Genomic DNA, 17807 nt, shown 5'->3' with positions numbered 1-17807 from the left:
GCTTCACAGGAGGCTCCCAAGCACTGAGGATGTCACCTAGACAGGGGACGAAACGTCTGTAACACAAATTCCCAGCTCGGCGAACAGAACCACAACAACAGGGACAGTAACAGGCAATATGTAACATATAGGTTGTACCAATTCTTTGGGATTGCAGCTCATTATTGATATATAGGACAATGGGCTGGAGCTAAGTATTATAACCTCTTTTCTTGTGCAAAAGCAAGGTACTGCAAGTGCTGGAAATATGAACTGAAAACAAAATTTTAAAATGTTCACCAGGCCTGGTAGCATTTGTGGAGAAAGCTGTGGAGTTTTCAGGTCACAATGTTTCATTAAAAGTGCTATTCTAAAACTACTATTTATTACAAGTTTATTTAATAAACTAAATTTAAATTCTTCATCTTGGTGGGATTTGAACTCATCATTACTGGATTCCTAATCCAGAAACATTGCTACTGTATTAGCATTGTCTGTCGAAACCAGTTTTTGTCTTTACTTCTTTTAAAGGACATGCTAACTGTTGATTAAATAGGCAGCCCTAGATGCAGTCAAAGAACATGATCCTATTTTGGTTTTAATAGTTTCTGATACCCTGGTTTTCTTATAATTTCCAAGGGTTTTAGCCATCATAAATCCATATCCATCTAACTTGGCTCAAGCATTCACCCTCAATTATCTTTTCCAGTTTTAAATGGTCTGTACTGTATTCCAGTTCCTTGTACTCCTTAGGTGAATTGGCCATGTTAAATTGCCCATAATGTTCAGGGATGTGTGGGTTGGGTGTATGAGTCAGGGGTAAATATAAGGTTGGGGAATCCCTGCTACCGTTCTGAAACAAGGGGATGACATTAGCAATTTTCCAGTCCTCTGGTACCTCCCCAATTTTAAAGTGGCACGGTGACTCAGTGGTTAGCATTCCTGCCTCACACAACCAGGGTGCCAGGTTCAATTTGGGCCTTCGGGCGACTGTCTCTGCAGAGTTTGCACATTCTCCCTGTGTCTGTGTGGGTTTCCTCTGGGTGCTCCGGTTTCCTCCCACAGTCCAACAATGTGCAGGTCAGGTGAATTGGCCATGCTAAATTGCCCATAGTGTTAGGTGCATCATTCAGGGGGAAATGGGTCTGGGTGGGTTACTGTTCGGAGGGTCAGTGTGGACTGGTTGGGCCGAAGGGCCTGTTTCCATACTGTAGGGAATCTAATCTAATCTACTCTGCAAATCACCGATAATTAAATGTTATGTGACTGAAAGTTTGTCTTTAATTAGCGAGTTCATCTATTGTAAATTCTTGTTTTATCCCAATGTTTTTCCTTCCTTTATCATTGTGGAGCTGATATAATAATTTCTGATCCAGTGCAGTCAATTCATCTGCCTACGTTTGTTTTCGTGCTCAAAAGCATCAGGTTATCCAGTAATAAACTGAACAAACTAAGTGACACAAATAGGAACTCTGACCTAAAAACTCTGTATCATCAGTTAATTTGAACGAGGCAATTTTGGTTTTGGGACAGGGATGTTAGAAATACTGAACAGGAAAAGCAGAACCTGTGGATAGACAAGTTAAGATAACATTTCTGAAATGTTATCACTGTTCTCTTCATAGACACTGTGTGACCTATTAAGTATTTTCTGCAATTTCTGTTGTTTCAAATTTCCTACATCCTATGGCACTTTGTTTTTCAATGGCATAGACTGAACCTCTCTAATATGTAATTTTTTTGATTTGCCTTTAGATGAGGGAAAGCATATTTTCATAAGTTCTTCTGTACCACTCTAAATCAAATGCTTTTGGTGACTTTGAAAGCTTTGCTACACTACATCTGGAATATGATGCATGGTGTAAAAGGAATCAGTGGTGGAGCCCAGAAGAGATGCATGTTCCTAAATCTTGGTACTAATTTGCTACAAACTAAAATTAATGATCAGTTGTACCTATAAACCATTTTTATGTCCCACGATTGTGAGAGGTATAGTTTGAAGATTCTTTGATTTATTTTTGAGTTCCTGATCTTGGATGAAGCAGCAAATCTAAGGTACTTACCCTGCTGATTGAGAAAGCTTGTCAAAATCCAAGTGTCTTCAAGAAGAACCTTGTTAAAGTGGAATTGAAAACCTGTGATTAAGTGCCTTGTCTCTCATTTTTGAGTATCATGGATGTATTTTTAATGAAAAAGGAAGAAAATCATAGCGTTGGGTTAATATTTTCATCCACATTGCTTCGAGCCTTTTTCTATTCAAAACAAAGAAGTTAGATAGAATTCATGTCATCAGTTGTCCTCCATGTGTAATTGTACCTCTACTATTAAATAAAGCATCTATTAATTTTTCCTAAACTTAGATATCAAGGATACATTGGTGCAGCACTTGTACTTGGTGGAGTAGACTGTACAGGCCCTCATCTGTATAGCATTTATCCACATGGATCCACTGACACGTTACCATATGTAACTATGGGTGAGTGATTTTTTTAAGATTCCTCAATGTCTTTTGCTTAAAGAAATAGAAATGCAACAGAAAATCATTGTATTTTAAAAGACTGAATTCGGCATTGAGCACAAAATTTAATTAGATTCATGGGTGCATTTGTTTTGAGGTAGAGGTATTGGTTTGATTTTTCAGAATTCTATAGATTTTGGAATGAACTGCAATTAGAAAGTAGCAAAAGGAATCATGTATTTCAAGATCAGAGCAGGAGAGAAAACGGTGCAATATGGCTGTTAGCTAATATCAGCAATAAGGTAAATACTAGATGTGTTAGTCTGATGGGTAAAAATACTTGCAAACCAGTACAATTAGGTAGAGTCAAAATTGACTTCTTAGAGAGAGAGACTACATTTGATGAGTTTCTGAGGGTTTTAATTTGCAGTATAGCGAAGGGAATATCAATGAGTGTAGCGTATTTGGATATTCAATTAGTCACCATATGACATTATTATATGAAGTCAGGACGGATGGGAATATGGATAATGTATTAACTGGATTGAGAAATTGATCTGGGTACAAAACAAAGAGTAAGAATGAACAGGTAATTTTTAGGTTGGCGGGATGCTGCAAAGATTAATGGTATTTGAAATTTCTTTTGAGGGTATCCAGACTTTCTGACTATGTATAGCTTACTCCTCATCTAGCTATGAGGAAGACACCGAAGACTGCTTATAGAAAAATCAAGTGCTTAGGCAAGAGCATAGCTGAAATATTACAAGAGAGATGTGAAATTATTTGCTTTGATTGGAAAATGACACAAGCAGAATTTTCTTTGGAAGTTGAGAGAGTGGGAAATGTTAGTATTGAGCAGAATCTGGATGTCTTTTTACACAAGCAAGTTAACATGCAAGTATAGAAAGCAATTAAACATTTAGCTTCATCATGAAGGATTTGAAGTACAAAAGTAAAGACATTCGTACAGTATTGATGCAATCGCACCTGGAGTCTTGTGTGCAACTTTGGTGCCCTTATCTGAGAAAGGGGTATGCTTTCCTTAGATGAGTGAAATGAAGATTCACTAGACTGATTTCTGAAATGAGGTTATTGTCCGATGAGGTCAATATTACCTTGAATTTAGAAAATTAGAGGCAATTTCATTGCAACATATGAAGTTCTTGAGAGGCTAGTTTAAGAAGTGGTGAGAAGATAATTTCCCTTATTGACAAATGTAGAATTAGGGATCACAGTCTCAGAATTTAGCTATTTAGGTTTGAGAGGAAATGTTCCTTTACTCAAGGCATTATGAATCTGCAAACACATCTATGTTTTTATAGAATTTCACTCTGTAAATATGTGAACATCAGATATGTCAAACTCTTCCCTAAAATGCATGCACTTCTAGTGTAGCAGAATAGCTATTTTAATATTGAAGGAAGTTGATTCTTATGTGGCATAATTTATTTATTTGTTTCACTGCTGTGTATTTTACAGCCTCCTTATATCTTGTAACTGTGCTAATAAAAATGTACAAAATCTGGCTGCATATCCCAGGTTTATATTATTTGCATAAATGTAATAGGATTTGCATCAGAGTACTACAAGTTGCAATGTCTTCATTATTTTCTGCTTTGCTTTTAAAATGCAATTCAGAAAGTGGTAGAGTGCTTAAGAAGCCAGTAGATGGTGTCATTGCACTTAGCTCCGATATTGTGCATGAAAAGGCTTCTTAAAAATTTCAAGGATAGAAATGGAACTGAAGGTTGTGTATAACTGTTTAAATGTAATTTGCTATCTAGAAGTTATAGTTGCCTCTTAAGAGGCATTGTATTTTCAAATTCTATTCCATTGCATTTTCCATAGTGTTCAGCGATGTGGAGGCTAGGTGTATTAGGCAGGGGTAAATATAGGGTAGAAGAATGAATCTGGGTGGGTTACTCTTTGGAGTGTCGGTGTGGACTTGTTGGGCCAGAGGGCTTGTTTCCACACTAGGGATTCTAATTCTAAAAAAAATTCTGAATTTTAAAATATAAAGTGCATTACTGTTGTATTTTAAATAGGTCAGGCCTGATGGCAATTGAGAATACTGTCAGCTGCTTTGTACAATCTATTGTTGACTGACCCTCTTTAAAACAAATTTCTACTTGCTCTTCATGTAACATTCTTGAGTGGGGAATTGCAGCAGAGTACTACAAGTTACAATGTCTTCATTATTTTCTTCTTTGCTTTTAAAATGCAATTCAGAAAGTGGTAGAGTGCTTTAGAAGCCAGGAGACGGGAGGGGAATAAAGTCATCTTTATATACATGTATGCTATTGAAAATATTCTGAATCCACAAACATCCTGTTTTCTCATTGTCCATACTTTATTAGTATTTGTGATCTGTTTACCCTTTGCAGTTCCCATTGTCAATCACATGACCATTCATAAAAGAAAAACTTCAAACTGTATGATGGCTACCTTTCAAGCTGTGAAGTTTTCTAAATTCATTTGAAATGTTAAAACTCATAACCATGTCCAACTTGAGCAGAGCTGAAGCTCAGAGAGAACTAGTTAATGATCATTTTCAATAATGGTAAAAGATACCAACTGCTTAAAGAATGATTTTTCTCCACAGTAAAATTGTCTTGGAGAGAAATGTATACATGTGTCTAACTAATTCTGCCAACATGCATTGTGGAGATTGATGCAGTTTTCAAACTGAGTGAAATTAAATCCTGATCCCTACAAGTAGCACAATAGAGGTCATATTGCATGTCAAACTATCACTACCATCCTCTCTCTCTCAGTTTCTCAACTTCTGTTAATTCTGCTATTTTTAAATGATGAAAATGGATGTTATAGAACTGGTTACAAAATAATAGACTTAGCAAGATGATCGAGACTGAAGATTTTGTAGTACTTCTCAAGGACAAATGTGCAATGAAAAGTCATCTTCAATGTGATACAAGTTCTTATTTTGTTTGAGTGAAATGCATTTCTCCTCTCTTTCACATATTGAGATTAGTGTTTTGACTTTTGCTTCGTCTTTCCTGACTGCTATTTGATCATTTGCATCTACCCATTGTCTTTTGTTAAATATAATACCTTTCCCCATCAGAGAGCCAGATTCTTGCTGGATGAATGAGTTTCCATTCACTTAGGCTATATTCCATGATTTTAGATCAGCAGGTAAAATACTGATTTGCAGTTAACAATATCTTCTTGTAATACTTCTGGATGTGAAATAAAAGAGCTCTGGTTAACATGCATAGAGTCATAGAGATTTACAGCATGGAAACAGACCCTTTGGTCCAACTTGACCACACTGACCAGATATCCTAAATTAATCTAGTCCCATTTGCCAGCACTTGGCCTACATCCCCCTAAAGTCTTCCTATTCACATACCCATCCAGATACCTTTTAAATGTTGTAATTGTACCAGCCTCCAACAAACCTCTGGCAGCTCATCCCATACGCACACCACCCTTTGTGTGAAATGTTGCCCATTAAGTCTCTTTGAGGTCTTTCCCCTCTCACCTTAAACTTATGCCCTCTAGTTCTGGACACCCGCATCCCAGGGAAAAGACCTTGTCTGTTTACCCTAACCATCCCCCTCATGTTTTTGTAAACCTCTATGAGGTCACCCCTCAGCCTCTGATGCTCCAGGGAAAAGAGCCCCTGCCTATTCAGCCTCCCCCAATAGCGCTCACCCCCCTACCCTTACAACATCCTTGCAAATCTTTTCTGAACCCTTTTAAGTTTCTTAACATCCTGAGGGTCTGTTTCCATGCTGGACATCTCTTTGACTCTATAATGGCATACAGTATTCCAAAAGTGGCCTAACCAATGTCCTGGACAGCCACAACCTGACCTCTCAACTCCTATACTCATTGTTCTGACCAATAATAGAAAGCATACCAAATGCCGCCTTCACTATCCTATCTACCTGCGATTCCACTTTCTAGGAACTATGAACCTGTACTCCAAGGTCTCTTTGTTCAGCAACACTCCTTAGGACCTTACCATTCAGTGCATAAGTCCTGCTAAGATTTGCTTGCCCAAAATGAAATCATCACATTTATCTAAATTAAACTCCTTCTGCCATTCCTCAGCCCATTGATCAAGACCCTGTAATTCTCTGAGGTAACCTTCTTTGCTGTCCATTACACCTGTAATTTTAATGTCATCTGCAAACTGACTAACTATACCTCCTATATTCACATCCAAATCATTTATATAAATGACAAAAAAACAGTGGACTCAGCACCAATCCTCGTGGCACACCACCAGTCGCAGACCACCAGTCTGAAAAGCAACCCTCCACCACTCCCCTCTGTCTTCTACCTTCGAGTCAGTTCCAGATCTCAGTTTCAAGATGGAATATTTAAAATTTGTGTGTGCGAGTGAAAGTTCATATTTAAATCTGTTTTAATTTCATGAGTGACCAAAGGTCCATAAAGACCACTAATTACTTGCTAAAACAGGTTCAACATTGTATTGCAGCCAGACGCTTTATTATGACATTGAAGCAAGGTGGCCTCTTTTAGGAGTGTATCATTGCTGCATGCTGAAGTTGGTTTGTAGCCCAATAAAGGATTGTACCAAAACAAAATCAGAAATTACTGGTGAAACTCATCAGATCTGGCAGTGTCTGTAGGAGGAAAGCAGAATTAACGTTTCGAGTCCAATGACTCTTCATCAGAGCAGATGCAGTGATGCTGCCAGACCTGCTGTGTTTCTACAACAATTTCTGTTTTTGTTTCAGGTCTGCTTGTATGGAGCTGCAGAAAATGGGGGAGATACTAAATGAGTATTTTGCACCAGTATTTACTGTGGAAAAGGATATGGAAGATATAAACTGTAGGGAAATAGATTGTGACATCTTGCAAAATGTCCAGATTACAGAGGAGGAAGTGCTGGATATCTTTAAACGGGTAAAGGTGATAAATCCCCAGGACCTGATCAGGTGTACCCTAGAACTCTGTGGGAAGCTAGGGAAGTGATTGCTGGGCCTCTTGCTGAGATATTTGTATCATGGATAGTCACAGGTGAGGTGCCGGAAGACTGGAGGTTGGCTAACGTGGTGCCACTGTTTAAGAAAGGTGGTAAGGACAAGCCAGGGAACTATAGACCAGTGAGCCTGACCTCTGTGGTGGGCAAGTTGTTGGAGGGAATCCTGAGGGACAGGATGTGCATGTATTTGAAAAGGGAAGGACTGATTAGGGATAGTCAGCATGGCTTTGTGCGTGGGAAATCATGTCTCACAAACTTGACTGAGTTTTTTGAAGAAGTAGTAAAGAGGATTGATGAGGGCAGAGTGGTACATGTGATCTATATGGACTTTAGTAAGGTGTTTGACAAGGTTCCCCATGGGAGACTGATTAGCAAGGTTGGATCTCATGGAATACAGGGAGAACTCGACATTTGGATACAGAACCGGCTCAAAGGTAGAAGACAGAGGGTGGTGGTGGAGGGTTGTTTTTCACACTGGAGGCCTGTGACCAGTGGAGTGCCACAAGGATCGGTGCTGGGTCCTCTACTTTTTGTCATTTACATAAATGATTTGGATGTGAGCGTAAGAGGTACAGTTAGTAAGTTTGCAGATGACACCAAAATTGGAGGTGTAATGGACAGCAAGGAAGGTTACCTCAGATTAGAACAGGATCTAGACCAGATGGGCCAATGGGCTAAGAAGTGGCAGATGGAGTTTAATTCAGATAAATGTAAGGTGCTGCATTTTGGGAAACGAATCTTAGCAGGACTTATACATCTTAATGGTAAGGTCCTAGGGAGTGTTGCTGAACAAAAAGACCTTGGAGTGCAAGTTCATAGCTCCTTGAAAGTGGAGTCGCAGGTAGATAGGATAGTGACGAAGGTGTTTGGTATGCTTTCCTTTATTGGTCAGAGTATTGAGTACAGGAGTTGGGAGGTCAGGTTGTGGCTGTACAGAACATTAGTTAGGCCACTGTTGGAATATTGCATGCAATTCTGGTCTCCTTCCTATCGGAAAGATGTTGTGAAACTTGAAAAGATTTTCAAGGATGTTGCCAGGTTTGGAGGATTTGAGCTATAGGGAGAGGCTGAACTGGTTGGGGCTGTTTTCCCTGGAGTGTCGGAGGCTGAAGGGTGACCTTGTAGAGGTTTACAAAATTATGGATAGGATAAATAGGCAAAGTCTTTTCCCTGAGGTCAGGCAGTCCAGAACTAGAGGGCATAGGTTTAGGGTGAGAGGGGAAAGATATAAAAGAGACCTAAGGGTCAACTTTTTCACTCAGAGGGTGGTACATGTATGGAATGAGCTGCCAGAGGAAGTGGTGGAGGCTGGTACAATTGCAACATTTAAGAGGCATTTGGATGTGTATATGAATAGGAAGGGTTTGGAGGGATATGGGCCTGGTGGTGGCAGGTGGGACTAGATTGGGTTGGAATCTCTGGTCGGCATGGACGGGTTGGACCAGAGGGTCTGTTTCTATGCTGTATATCTCTCTGACTCTCTGCCTGCAGTTCTTTGTTTTATTATAAAGGAATTGTACTGTATCTTTCCACGACAGGAACAACCTTACAGTTACTGAAGTAATGCTGATTGCATGTTATTATCACCTTCATCCCCTCCCCCACTCACCCATTGTACTCTATGCTCCTTTCTCCCCACCCCCACCCTCCTCTAGCTTATCTCTCCACGCTTCAGGCTCACTGCCTTTATTCCTGATGAAGGGCTTTTGCCCAAAATGTCGATTTCGAAGCTCCTTGGATGCTGCCTGAACTGCTGTGCTCTTCCAGCACCACTAATCCAGAATTTGGTATCCAGCATCTGCAGTCATTGTTTTTACCTGCATGTTATTCCTGTTCAATTGACCTTTCTATTCAGTGTAGTATTTGTTGTGGTGCCATCCAAAGGCAAGAATGATGCACCATCAAGTTATAAGGTGGATATTTTCTACTGGAAAACTGACCACAACAGCCAGTTGTGGTCAGTTTTCCAGTAGAAAATATCCACCTTATAACTTGATGAGATGGTCATTTATTCATTTGTTCACTTTCTGAATAAAACATGGGAGCAAAGATGGCCAGTTTTGCAAGGTATCCCAAGGATACTTGAAAAAGCTGAGATACCAAATCAGTCCTAGATGATTTCCATGTGACTTGAATGGTGTCTAAAGTACCGCATTGGGCCACTGCTGTGCCTCTGAGAAATTGGACTGCCAGGCACGTTCAGTGCAGGCTTTCTTGGTGCAGGTACTGCTCTGCTACCAAAATGTTAACTTTTAATTAGCTTTCCTGTACTGACATAACTTACACTAAAAATGCACTAATCCTATTTCTTGTACTTGACCCATATCCTCGAATGTTATGATACTTGAAGTACTCATCCAAATATTTTTTAAAGGTTGTAAGGTTTCAAGACTCTACTTCTGTTCCCAGATTCTCACCACCCACTGAGAAGTTTTTTTTCCCCAAGTCCCCTCTGAATCTGCAGCCGCTTACCCTAACACGATGCCCTCATGACTGACCCCTTGACAAAGAGGAACAGCTGCTGTCTATTCACCCTTTTTATACCCCTCATAATCTTGTACAATTCAATCATGTCCCCCCCCCCCCATCTTCTTGCCGCAAAAAAAAATCCAAGCCTATCTCTCTCGTCTCTCCTTCTAGCCCAGTTTCTCTATTCCAGGCAACATGCTGGTGAACCTTCTCTCTAGTGCTAACACACTTGAAGTACTCATCCAAATATTTTTTAAAGGTTGTAAGGTTTCAAGACTCTACTTCTGTTCCCAGATTCTCACCACCCACTGAGAAGTTTTTTCCCCCCAAGTCCCCTCTGAATCTGCAGCCGCTTACCCTAACACGATGCCCTCTCTAGTCCTGTAATGAGATGACCAGACCTGCACACAGTACTGCAGTTGTGGCCTCACCAACTCTCCCTACAACTCCAACATTACTTCCTTGCTTTTACACTCTATGCCACGATGATGAAAGCAAGTGTCCTAAAAACCACCTATTCACGTACTCTGCTGACTTCAGGGATCTGTGATTAATTCCCCAAGGTCCCTCTTTCTTCTAAGCTACCCAGTGTCCTGCTATTCATTAAATACTACCTCAGCTTGTTCTTCTTCCAAAGTGCATCACCTCACACTGCTCTGCCAATCTGACCAGCCCATCCAAATCTTTGTGTAATCCATAACCATTATCTTCAGTATTAACCACTTTACAAACCTTGGTGACATCTGCAAATTTGCTTAACGTTCCCCCCCACCCACATTTTCACTATATTATTTATGTATATAACAAACAGTAAGAGTCCCAATACTGATCCTTGTGGTACATCGCTAGTCACTGGCCTCCAATCACTTAAACAGCCTTCTTCCCTTGCACTTTGTGTCCTATTACTCAGCCAGTTTCTGATCCATCTTGCCAGGACACCTGGGTGTCCATCCTTGCTGATTTATGTTTGGTCCCTATGATATCCGAGTAAAAATACCACTTTGTTTGTGCTTGTGTCGCCTCCTGTAATCTTGCCTTCTTTGAATCTATGTTCACTTTCCTTGCATCTTTCTGTGACTTGGATGTTATTCTCTGTTAAAGGATGTGCATTTCTTTTCCTGTCATCTTACCAAAGTCCACTTGCTTCAGAGTTAATAAAAGAGTTTATCTTTTAAACCCTGCTGCTTTCATCATTAATTTGAGCCTAGTTCCCTCTTGTTGTATTAATGTACCATTTACTTAAAGGTGCCATCTATTAATTGAAAGCATTCCGTGATGTAAATTACAGAAACTTGGAATATTCAAATGCAGTTTTGATAATTTAAACTTGTAATAATCAGCTACTTATAAGACTATACTTTATAAGACTATCCTGATGAAGGGCTTTTGCCCAAAACGTCGATTTCGAAGCTACTTGGATGCTGCCTGAACTGCTGTGCTCTTCCAGCACCACTAATCCAGAATCTGGTTTCCAGCATCTGCAGTCATTGTTTTTACCTACTTATAAGACTAATCTTGTGTAGTTTTACCTGCATATAGTCATCATCAAGAAAAGCAAAAGAAGGAATAATGTTAAATATGATCAATCCTGGGTGTCTTTATAAGGTTAGGGAAATACAATAAGTTCACTTAGAAGGCAATTCATTTGGCTTTCTCTGGATTGTTTATTTACCGCTTTAAGTGTCTAATCCATGCTGCTGTTTTAATACAATCCATACAGACATATTGGCTCCTTTTACATTGGTATTTCACAAGCTAGGTGATATCTGCCTTTGAAGTGTCACTGTTGGAAGGTTTTCTGTGGTAGTTCTCAAAAATGATTTATGTGCAATTCACTCAGTTCTATTAAATGGGTTTTGTAAACCGTTTTGTTTAGTGTATGTCTTAATTGGGAAATAACGGAAGTTATATTTCCATTCTGGATCTGTGAAAATATGGATTGTCAACGTTATTACTGAGCCTTTCGCTGGCTGTACAATGCAGGCTTGTATATAGTACCTTTCTCAAAAATCTTTGCCAATTGCAAAGAAAAACTACATTAGAAACTAAGACCGGAGCCGCTCAAAAGATTAAAAATGCTCTGCTTACTCTGGAGTGAAATCATCAAATTAAACTGTTTGTGCTGACAAAAGATAAATTTGGTTTTCAGCAAACGGTGCAAGATAGTTTGATTGCTTGGCTTGTCCAGGGATGCTCTTGGCAGACACTTGTAATGAAATGTGGAGCGTTTGCATAAAATTAAAGTGTTGCAGGCGATCAGCAGTTCAGCTATAGGAAAGCAAGAAGAGATCTTCTTCAATCTCTTGTGGATAACTTACTCCCCTGACGCTGAAGTTGTTTCATATTCATAAATCAGCTTTTTGTGCATTGGCAATGTCGGCCTGCGGAGCAAGCATTACCACCTAGAGACTAGGCCTCTCAGCCAGGAACCTGGGTGAAAAATGATCACAATTGATGGGGCTGCGGAGTGCACCAAATTTTTACACAGAACAAGCAGCAAATTGAATAACAATGAGTAAGTGTGAATAAGCACTCTGTCACGCCATTCTGACACTGATGGATGAGAAGGTCCTAAATGTTGTACTTTCGCCGCTGCACAGATCCTGTACTGTGGCAGGTTTCAGAATAAGGAACAGGCTGAAGTGGCAAATGGGGCCTTCGGTACTTAAAATGGACTGCTGTGTAGCATTACTGCAGGGTTAGGAGAATGCCACAAAAGGCATTTAGGAAAAATGAGAAATCCTGTTTAAAGGAACTAATTATAATGTTCTTGAAAAGGTGACAGCATTTCAAACAGTGAGACTCTCATAACCTCAAGACCTTCTGTTACTGTTTAAATTTAATACATGAACTTGCAGGTGTATAGAGAAAATAGAAAATCTTCAAATCATCTTGAAAGTCTACTTATGAGGCTAGCTTGTACATTTTAAAAGCTAAATGTCTTAAATATTCAAAAGCAAGGGTCTTTAAAGGTCAGACTTCAGAATGTTGGCTTGCAGCATAACTTGTGTCACTGATCAAGCACGTCAGTTCTGTCGTACTCATTCAAACATTACACCATTTTTAACAACCAGTGTATCTTTACTGTGATGGATGAACCAGACACCAAAAATCTCCTCTGCTGCCATGTTTTACAAAACTAACTTTATGCCCATCATTGTTAAACTTTGGAACAAAAGAATAAAACAGTATGTGTCTGTATTTGTATATCAATTGTTGAAGTAGACGTTGAAGTAGACTATAAGGCATTCAGTAAAACTTCATTTTAACGCAAATTTAAAATGTTCATCAAGCTTTCCAAAGACTCATACAGCATCGTCCATGCCAACCATATTCCCAAACCAATCTAGTCTGATTTGCCTACATGTGGCCCATATCCCTCCAACCCTTTCATATCCATTTATTTATCCAAATGTCTTTTAACTGTTGTACATGCGCCAGCATCCACCAGTTCATTCCACATACAAACCACTCTGTGTGAAATAGTTACCCCTCATATTCTTTTTAACTCTTTCTTCTCTCACCTTAAAAATATGCACTCTAATTTCAAACACCTCCACCTTGGGGAAAAGACCCTTGCTATTCACCTTATCTATGCCCCTCATGATTTTATAAACTTCTCTAAGGTCACCATTCAACCTCCTACGCTCCCGTGAAAAATGTCCCAGCCCTATTCAGCCTATCTTTTTAACTCAAGCCCTCTATTCTTGACAATTTCTTGGTAAATCTTGTCTGAAGCTTCTTGAATTTAATAATAGCCTTCCTATAGCAGGGCAACCAGAACTGTACACAATACCCCAGAAGAGGACTCATCAATGTCCTATGTCACCTGATGTCCCAACTTCTGTACTCAAAAATCTGAGTAATGAAGGCAAGCGTGCTAAACGCCTGATTTAGGTATGGCATTGAGGGTGAGTTGGAGGTTTGGATTAGGAATTGGCTGGCTGGAAGGAGACAGAGGGTAGTAGTTGATGGTAAAGGTTCATCTTGGAGTGCAGTTACTAGCGATGTTCCACAAGGATCTGTTTTGGGACCATTGCTGTTTGTCATTTTTATACATGACCTGGAGGAGGGGCTTGAAGGCTGGGTGAGCAAGTTTGCAGATGGTACGAAAGTCGGTGGAGTGGTGGACAGCGAAGAAGGATGTGGCAGGTTACAGCGGGATATAGATAAGTTGCAGAGCTGGGCAGAAAGGTGGCAAATGGAGTTCAATGTAGCTAAGTGTGAAGTCATTCACTTTGGTAGGAGTAACAAGAAGATGGATTACTGGGCTAATGGTAGGCTACTTGGTAGTGTGGATGAGCAGAGGGATCTTGGTGTCCATGTACACAGATCTCTGAAAGTTGCCACCCAGGTAAATAGTGCTGTGAAGAAGGCATATGGCCTACTGGGCTTTATTGGTAGAGGAATTGAGTTCCGGAGTCCTGAGGTCATGTTGCAGTTGTATAAGACTCTAGTGCGGCCTTATCTGGAGTATTGTGTACAGTTTTGGTCGCCATACTATAGGAAGGATGTGGAGGCACGGGAACAGAGGAGGTTTACCAGGATGTTGCCTGGCATGGTAGGAGGATCGAATGAGGAAAGGCTGAGGCACTTGGGGCTGTTCTCATTGGAGAAAAGAAGGTTTAGGGGAGATTTGATAGAGGTGTACGAGATGATTAGGGGTTTAGATAGGGATGACAGTGAGAACCTTTTTCCATGTATGGAGTCAGCTGTTACTAGGGGACACAGCTTTAAATTAAGGGGAGGTTGGTATAGGACAGATGTTAGGGGTAGATTCTTTACTCAGCGGGTTGTGAGTTCATGGAATGCCCTGCCAGTATCAGTGGTGGACTCTCCCTCTTTATGGGCATTCAAGCGGGCATTGAATAAGCATATGGAGGTTATTGGGCTAGTGTAGGTTAGGTAGGCTTCGGTCGGCGCAACATCGAGGGCCGAAGGGCCTGTACTGCGCTGTATTTTTCTATATTCTATGTTCTATTAACTATCCTGTTTGCATATGACACAAATTTCAAAGAACTATATACTTAGCTCTTAGGTCTCTCTCTGTTCTACAACACAACACAGGCCCCTACCTTTAATTGAGTCCTGCCCTTGGTTGTTTTATCAAAATGCAATACCCCTCATTTATCTAAATTAAACAATCTGCCACTCCTCAGACCAATGACTCAATTGATTTAAAATCTCTTTGTAATCTTTGATAACCTTCACTGCCCACTATACCACCAATGTTAGTGTCTTCTGCAAACTTACTAACTATGCCTCCTAAATTCTCACCCAAATTGTTTATATAGATGGCAAACAAAGTGGACCCAGTATAAATTCCCATGGAATTTCACTGATCACAGGCCTCCAGTCTGAGAAACAACCCTCCCACCACCACCACCCTCTGTCTCTTAGCATCAAGCCAAGTTTGCATCCAATTGGCAGCCTTTCCCTGAAACCGATGTGATCTAACTTTATTAATTAGTCTACTATGTAGAACCTTGTCAAAAGCTTTGCTAAAGTCCATGTAAACTACATCTATCTCTCTGTCCTCATCAATCCTTTTGGTTATTTCCTCAAAAAATACAATCAAGTTTGAGTGAGACAATTTCCCTTGCACTAGTCCATGCTGACAATCCTTAATTAATCCTTCCATTTCCAAATGCATGTAAATGCTATCTTTCAGAATAACCTTCAACAACTTACCCACCACCAATGTCAGACTCTCAGATCTGTAGATCTCAGGCTTCTTCTTTAAACCTTTCTTAAGTAAAGGCACACCATTGGCCACCGTCCAGTCCTCTGGCACCTGATACAAATATCTCTGCAGAGGGCCCTGAAATTTCTTATCTAACTTCCCACAACTTTTTTGAGGAAACTACCATTTATTGTTTTTTTTTAAGCAGTGCACTGTATCATGGACTGGAGAAAGACTTTAAGAGTTTCTCTCATTTCGGTCCTGGAACTAGGTATCTGTTTGGAGGTCCACAGACTTCTCACAGGGAAGCGATATTCGAAGAAGTGTTATCCCAGGTCCCCATTGTTGTGTCACCCCTGATGACTCGTTTGAAAATCTCAACAGTGCAGGCTTGAAAGTGGGTTGCTTTCTTGGCTGATGATATGATATGAAAATACGTGCAAGAGGAGCCAAGCATTCATTTTACCAGTTTACACAAAATATTATTCACATTTCTAGTCCCCTTCCTATCAGAAGGATGTTGTGAAACTTGAGGGGGTTCAAAGGAGACTTACAGGGATGTTGCCAGGGTTGAAGAATTTGAGCTATAGAGAGAAGTTGATTAGGCTAGGGCTGTTTCCCTGGAGCGTTGGAGGCTGAGGGGTGACCTTTTAGAGGTTTATAAAATCAAGAGGGGCATGGAGAGGATAAATAGACAGAGTCTTTTCCCTGGGGTGGGGAAGTCCAGACCTAGAGGGCATAGGGTTAGGATGAGAGGGGTAAGATATAAAAGAGACCTAAGGGGCAACTTTTTCACGCAGAGGGTGATACGTTTCTGGAATGAGCTGCCAGAGGAAGTGGTGGAAACTGGTACAATTGCAACATTTAAAAGGCATCTGGATGGGTATATGAATAGGAAGGGTTTGGAGGGATATGGGCCGGGTGCTGGCAGGTGGGACTAGATTAAGTTGGGATATCTGGTCGGCATGGACAGGTTGGACCAAAAGGTTTGTTTCAGTGCTGTAGGACCCGATGACATACACGATACGTTTAGCTGCCTTTTGAGTTAGCAGGTTTGTACCAGGGTGAGTTTTACTTAAGTGGCAAGTAGTTGGAAAATAAGCATTTAAATTTTTTGGCCAAAACCAGGATTAACGTATACATGAGACATATAAAAAAACATTTTTTGTCCTTAATTTGAGAGTCGACTTTTAATGAGAGAGCCTATTACCTCAGCGTATAGTTTGGCAAATTATTTTGAACTTCAAACTCAATTAAAAACATTATCATTTATAACCCTAGTTTTTGTTTTTGTTAAATTCAGATATGGTAATAGCTTTTTAATGCTCTTAAATGCGCTGTGTTCTTCAGTATGTTCATATAAAAATTTACTTATCAATATTTACACATGGAAAATACATTATATGAATATGGAATGCAAAAAATGTTATATATTGAGGATTTGTGTCTGTATAACACTTTATTTTTAATCATTTCAAGATGTCAGAAGTGCTTTGCACCCAGTGGATTACTACTTTGAGCTGCTGTAAATGTTATGTAGGGAAATGTGGCAATCCATTGGTGCACATGAGGGCATCACAAACTGCAGTTGAGAATGAGTAAATATTTTGCTTTTGGTGATGTTGGTTGTCATAAGAAAACCGCCTTTCTCCTTTTTAAATAGTTACATGGCATGTTCACTTATGAATATATTTTCTTTTGAAAAACCTACCTAGATGTTGGACTGGTAAAATCTCTGCATTTTGCCAAAATTGGAATTTACTAAATATTTATTGAACTTACTGAAAATTACTAAAAATTAGGAGAGTGTCAATTTTGGAGTTTCATGGAGAGTTTCTGTCACCTCAGTGTATATGTACCACGCCCTATTGTGACATACTCGCGCTAACATGCGCCCACCAGTGGCACTGCTGAGACCTTCTGGGATTTGTGCTACCAGTGCATATTTAAAGCTCAGCTGTGTACCAGGTTAGAAATTGCCAGCTAGAAATAATCCTACACAGCTGAAGGGAATTTTTTTTTTAAACCTTTGATAGCACATAGGTGGTATGGATGATACTTGATTCGAAATAAAATCTTGCATTTGTAAACGATTCACTTGACTGATCGATTGTTATAATAGCTAAAACCTGTACAGGCTACCTACCTCTAATGCCCTACCATGTTAGAGTCCTGTCTGAAGGAGTACTATACTTTGCCGAATATCTGACATTGCCTAACACTTTGCCATTATTCAG

The 17807-nt window shown here is 39.9% G+C and overlaps 1 protein-coding gene across 1 annotated transcript in view; it reads left to right on the top strand.

Annotated features, from left to right (window-relative positions):
- Positions 1-17807, top strand: part of psmb7 (proteasome 20S subunit beta 7) — a 62249-nt gene that overhangs the window by 10204 nt on the left and 34238 nt on the right. Inside the window, exon 5 of the mRNA XM_072565761.1 lies at positions 2340-2455. Within this exon, the coding sequence (XP_072421862.1) occupies positions 2340-2455 (116 nt within the window). The remainder of the gene's footprint in view (positions 1-2339; positions 2456-17807) is intronic.

This window comes from Chiloscyllium punctatum, chromosome 49, assembly GCF_047496795.1.
Source record: "Chiloscyllium punctatum isolate Juve2018m chromosome 49, sChiPun1.3, whole genome shotgun sequence".
NCBI classification, from domain to species: Eukaryota; Metazoa; Chordata; class Chondrichthyes; order Orectolobiformes; family Hemiscylliidae; genus Chiloscyllium; species Chiloscyllium punctatum.
This window is presented reverse-complemented; position numbering and strand designations above follow the sequence as displayed.